General features: G+C 38.1%; 1 protein-coding gene across 1 annotated transcript in view; it reads left to right on the top strand.

The window, feature by feature from the left end:
- LOC149116873 (acid-sensing ion channel 1-like) overlaps positions 1-4757 on the top strand; it is a 16057-nt gene extending 11300 nt beyond the window's left edge. Inside the window, exons 4-7 of the mRNA XM_089282533.1 lie at positions 132-194; positions 729-861; positions 1863-1954; positions 2833-4757. Of these exons, the coding sequence (XP_089138659.1) occupies positions 132-194; positions 729-861; positions 1863-1954; positions 2833-2963 (419 nt within the window). The 3' untranslated portion in view covers positions 2964-4757. The remainder of the gene's footprint in view (positions 1-131; positions 195-728; positions 862-1862; positions 1955-2832) is intronic.
- The last annotated feature ends 858 nt before the right edge of the window (positions 4758-5615 follow it).

Here is a 5615-nt window from a genome sequence, read left to right as displayed (position 1 = left end):
TTCTTTTCTTTAACTATACTAACCTCAATAAATCTTAATTACAAGCTTAGATATGATCAATGACGCTATCGCTTATTAGGGGTGTTAACGAAATTTTGCATTTTCACTTTGCTCTTTTTTAACCATTTTAGGTTCAAAACATGAAACTGTTTGTTGGGAGACATACGAGTCTTGTATAAATGCTAATGCATCAGGTACTGCAAATGTTCCGTTGCATTCGCACAGTATACGACACGCATATAACGATGAAATTACTATATTTTTCTATATGGTTTTTACACTTTGGTAAGATAAATAAGTCTAAACAATTAACAAAGATGTCGGTCTTGATCACAATCTCAGTGTGCATGTCAGCTTTTGACAAAAGTTAAGAAATATCAGAGCGAACTGACGCCGATGTGGCCAAGACCAACGGGTTCACAGGTTTCCAAACTCTCAGGTTTCCTACAATTGTAGAATGGTATAAAAATTAAAAAGTAGCAAAATAAACTCACTGTTCTGCCTCTTACCAGCTGGGGGTTTTTGGGTTTCTTCCAATATTCCTTTCAGCGCTGTTTATAGACTGGCCCTGAATACCCCTTTTCCAGGAGCGTCAATAAAGTCACAGTAGCCGAGAGACGACGAAGGCTAAGGGAATGCAGCGTACACGTCACACTGTAGAGTAAAATACGTCAGCCAAACAATTTATTCGTGGAATAAATTCTGCCATTAGTGTAACTTTTTTTCAGATTTTGCCAAATGTAAATGTCCCACGCCGTGCTCTCTGGTAAAGTACAGTGCGGAGGTTTCTTACTTCAAATTCCCAGACCGCTTGACTTCCAAGTTTTTTCTTGACGAAATCGGGGACCTAGAGAAGCAAAGGTGGGTGGAAAATATCTGTTTATTTTTAACAGTTCAATTTTACAAATATATAGATAGATAGAGAGAGAGAGAGAGGGACAGAAAAATAATGTACATTCGATTCTGGACACTGAAGTAACCAGAAAGTTTCTAGTCAGTCTTCAGTTATTTTAAGGTTTCTATGGAATTGAGAGTATAAAGAATTCTTAAGAGAAGAGATGTGTACCTGGGATAACAGAAAGGAGAAAATTAATGCAAGTTTTCAGAATGTTGTTCATTCAGTAAATAAATGCTGCATGACACGTCACATGACAGTTCCGACTCTCATCGCAAATATAATTCATGGACTTTCTTTCTATTTGTGGCGTCTAAAATGTCTACCTGAGTAATGAGTTTAGTAATTTCGCCGATATTTTCAGATAAAACAGAGACGAACAGATTACTATACTACAAAAAAAACTAGGCCACAAAATCCCGTAGCCCTGCCACATCTGATGAAACCAAATCAAACAGCGCCGCGCAGTGCTAGGCTTTCTCTTTTTCTCGTTACAGAACAGGATCCGCCTCTTCATTGTAGAGATTACTTTTTGCTTTTGAATTCTTTAATAATTCTTTATCCTAAGTTTTCTAACTCAATCTAAACATTATCATAGGCGCGAAATTATTTTTGATGATAAAACACTCACTCTGTCACCGACTCTGACAGCTTTTCTTTCCCTTTTACACTGGCCGTCCTATTGGATCATGAGTATTTAAAATGCTTGGCATCAGCCATCATCCTTCATGAGACATATCCTGCTAATCTCTCATCTCTAATAAACCTCGATATTTCCACAACAGAGGTTGTTTCTTGTGGACAGCGTGTATTGTCTTATTCTGATACCTATTTATGGAATTCACTTCCGAATTATATTTAATCTGCAAGCTCCATAGGGAGTTTAGACGTTTTTCTGTAGTTACTTTTATAAAAGCAATGTTATGAGAACTGATTTTTATAATTATTTTCCTTCTATTTATCATAGCAACAGCTTACTTTACTTGCAAGTTGGCTTCAAGACAATGGGTTACGAGGAGCGCGTACAGAAACCAGCATACGACATAACCTCTTTGCTTGGTAAGTTTTTTATTAACAAAATGAGTGCACTTTCGCATTCTCTAATAGCCCTTTTAGGACGTTCACGTCCGTTGTTACTGTCCATCCTTACTACGCGTGTAATTCATCCCGCAACGTCACGCAACGTCATACATACAGCGCGCGCGCTTTGAAAGAAAGATAAGCAAGTCTAGGGCCTGGCACCGGATGCACTAATTTCGCCTGCAATTACCTCTCTTCAATGATCCGGACCCACTCTTTTCTTTTTATAGATCACTTCTTTTACTGTTTTTTTCGACATCTTAACAAAAAAAAAAAAAAAGAAAAAACCTGTACGTGAGAAGTTACAAATATTCCTTTTCTTTTCGAAGTTTTCGTCTTCTTTTATTGCTGATAGTCCTACGCCAAGATCGTCTTAAGATAGCAGAAGCTCTAAAACCGCATGGTCTTCAATGCACAGTACGTTGACCCCCATTTTTCACATATTGGCAAACGTTGATCTTTGCCTTACTGCAACATGTGCGACTGAGTCACGTGATTCAACACAGTCCGACCAGCTGTGCACAGCTCGACCCTAAACGAATGTCAGCTTATAACAGACCTAGATCAATTTCAGTTTATCGGGTTCGGCCGCTAGTCGGCCTCAACAAACGTCCTTAAGATATGTTTTTATATAAGGCCGCTAGTATGGAGTACTACGAAATTTCATCCTAAGCTAAGAAGAAATTGACCTCCTAAGTTCCTTATAGATTTTTTTAAATCCAAGCAGAGCGGAAAGAAACATTTTTTTAACGCCTATACAGTGTACTGTTCATAGTTTTATTTTTGTCTATTGTTGTTATCATCATCATTATCCGCTATCATTATCATTATCATTTATCGTTTAATTTTATCGGCAGGCGAGATCGGAGGTAACATGGGTTTGTTCCTAGGCTGCAGTGTTCTTACGATTTGTGAGTTTGTTGAATTTCTCATCAGCCGTGTGGTAGCAAGATGGTGTACTCGTCAGGCAAACGTTTCTCCAGCCTAGCTGCATGAACTGCCTCCCAGTATTTCATACTGCATGTGTTCATTTGGTTTACACGTCCGTCGTATGCCTCATTGTCTCTTTGATTTGACTTAAACTTTGTACATTAATATTAATAGCCAGCTTATCTACAATCCGATACAAAATAGTTAAGGCACTTCTCAGTAAACGTATCACTTAAAAACCGCACATGTGGGCATAAGCCAGAGTGGGAGAGAGCAGTCATCATTATTATCAAATCTGTAACGAAGTTACCAATTCTGAACAGTTCCAGTTACAACGTTCCAGTTACAATATTTTGTAATTGGATTCCTATACTTGAACAACTAGACAATTCGAGCGTCAATAGCGCTTTGAAAAATGCTTGCTGCTTTAGTGTAATTAGTGCTAGACTAGATAAGGAGACACCACGTGGGGGTCACCAAGCTCGTTTTGAGTTATACCCACTTAAGGTGGCCGAACACAGTTTTCAAGAGCCTATGCCTAATTCACCATTACTTTTAAGCTATTTATGCTTTGGCGCTCGTTTTTTGCAAGAGTCAAGGTTAACCACAGAAAAGTTTATTCTTGCATTTTGGCTAAGGTGTGTGCTGTTGCCATGGCAACGGGGCTGGTTAAAAACAAGGCTTAAAAAATGGTTTTTGTTTATTTAAAAAAAATCCAGTCGTTAGATTTTTTTCATCTTTTGCCCAATACGAATTGACATTAAATCCTTTCTGTCAACACTGTTCTAATAAAATTTTGACATAGGCGATTTTCGTAATTCGCCGTAAATCGTTTTCACCGCATGTTCTGTATTATTAAAAATTCCCTATGTCAAAATTCAGATTTTTTGCGATAGATCATTCACGTGGTTTCTGAACTATTTTTTTGCCAAATTTCTTGAAATTCTAACGACTGGATCGTCAGAAATCCGCAAGTTTCTGCAAAAGCAATCGGTCTCAATTTTTCGAGCAACTGCGCATGCGCTGCATTTAACTGGGTTCCTTCGGTAAGAAAGAAAAAGCTGAGAATTGCTGGGTTCTTTGCATCGTTACCTTTTCTAACATATCTTTGTAATAAAAGACTAAAGCCATCAATACGCTGCGTTCAATTATAGAGAAAAATAGCGCAGATACGGCGGGTGTTGAGTAAATAAAATAATCGCTCTGTTGACGGCATGTTTGTTTTTTGCGATACTTGTGCACGCGCTGAATTGCATCAGCAAAAGCGCGCGCGAAAACTGTGTTCGGCCACCTTAAAGCTAAGATAGAGTGTTTTAACAGCTTATACTGTTGCTATGGTAACCTATTTTGCCATAAAGACCACCATTATTGGTTCTCCAATGGCTGGAGGCTTATGTGATGCCAATATTGTAGCATTACTTAATAAACAGTGGTAGTGTTGATCCGTCAGTATAGTATAGCTGTTGGAAAAGTGCTAGAAACCGCTGCCAGCCCTCTTAAACTGTTTCTTCAGGAAGCTCTGTTAAGGATCCTGATATCTCATTCCCTGCCCTTGCTCCAACTATTGAGAATGCATTATTTGTACTTCAAATCTAAAGTGTTTTATATGGAATTTAAAAGGGGCGGAGGATCGAGTGTTAGTATTGATGAGCAAAATTTAAAATGTTACTGGGATGTTACACACTAAACAGCAAATCGATTCGTAATAAAGACGATTTACAGGTAAAATATCAGCGTCAGTAAACAAAGAAACAGCAAGTTCGTTTCCTCCTGCGAAAGATATAAATCTAAGCACTGTTTTTTAAAGCCGTAGAATTTTGTTTGCAATATGAAATAGTCGTTGAAACGTCAACCTGCTTGACTTTCGTTAATTTACTTGCTTAAATATGGAATAACTCCTGAATTACTCCTCCGATTACTTCGTAAATTGTTCTCCACTCAGCCTAATTACCATAACTAATCATAATAATCATAATTACCAAAACCCTTGCTGTTTTGCCAACCTGTGGTAGGCTCTTTCAGCATCCCTAGATAAACCTGCAAATGAGAAGTCGAATTTTGGACGGTGTAAGTGCGCAGTGATCAGCTACTTAACATTGCTGGTCAGAAACCTTAGCACCACGTTTCCCCAACAGTATTGATTAAACGAGGGAACAAAGTGTCACAAGATAATTTTAAAAACTAAGAAAAAGGGAAAGTTATAGCAATTTATGTCATAAATTTCCTGAAAATTCAACGATCATCAAATGCATCGATCATTTCTAGAGAGATAACATGTAGTGTAATTTTTTTGTGAACGTTTTAGTGGCCACAGTGTTCTACTTGAATCTAGTTACTTACTGACGATCTTTGAGCTCCACGCGAACCTTGTATGAAGTTTTGTGATCAACCACTTGATCCTCAGCCATTGATCATGGAACTGAAATATTCTCCTCTGTCAAAAATAGGATATCGTGTCTGTGTCTTGACATTTACAGTTATTAATTCCTTTTGCTTAGTTCCTTGCCCCCGAGTGGGGGATAGGGTCGGATTAATTCCTTTTAGATAAGATTAATTAGCTTTCTTAGCAGGATTTCGTTTTGAGTGTTACTTCTTGCTAGGATCAAGAGGCAGAAGTTTGAGTTTGAATCTTAGTCGAGTCAGTATTCCAAATTGAGCTCCAGTTATCTTTCACTCCGATTTGCTTGAGTTGGCTCTCACACCAACTTGC

Source organism: Orbicella faveolata, unplaced genomic scaffold (assembly GCF_042242905.1).
Source record: "Orbicella faveolata isolate gen_17 unplaced genomic scaffold, um_ofav_v1 contig_12, whole genome shotgun sequence".
NCBI lineage: Eukaryota > Metazoa > Cnidaria > Anthozoa > Scleractinia > Merulinidae > Orbicella > Orbicella faveolata.
This window is presented reverse-complemented; position numbering and strand designations above follow the sequence as displayed.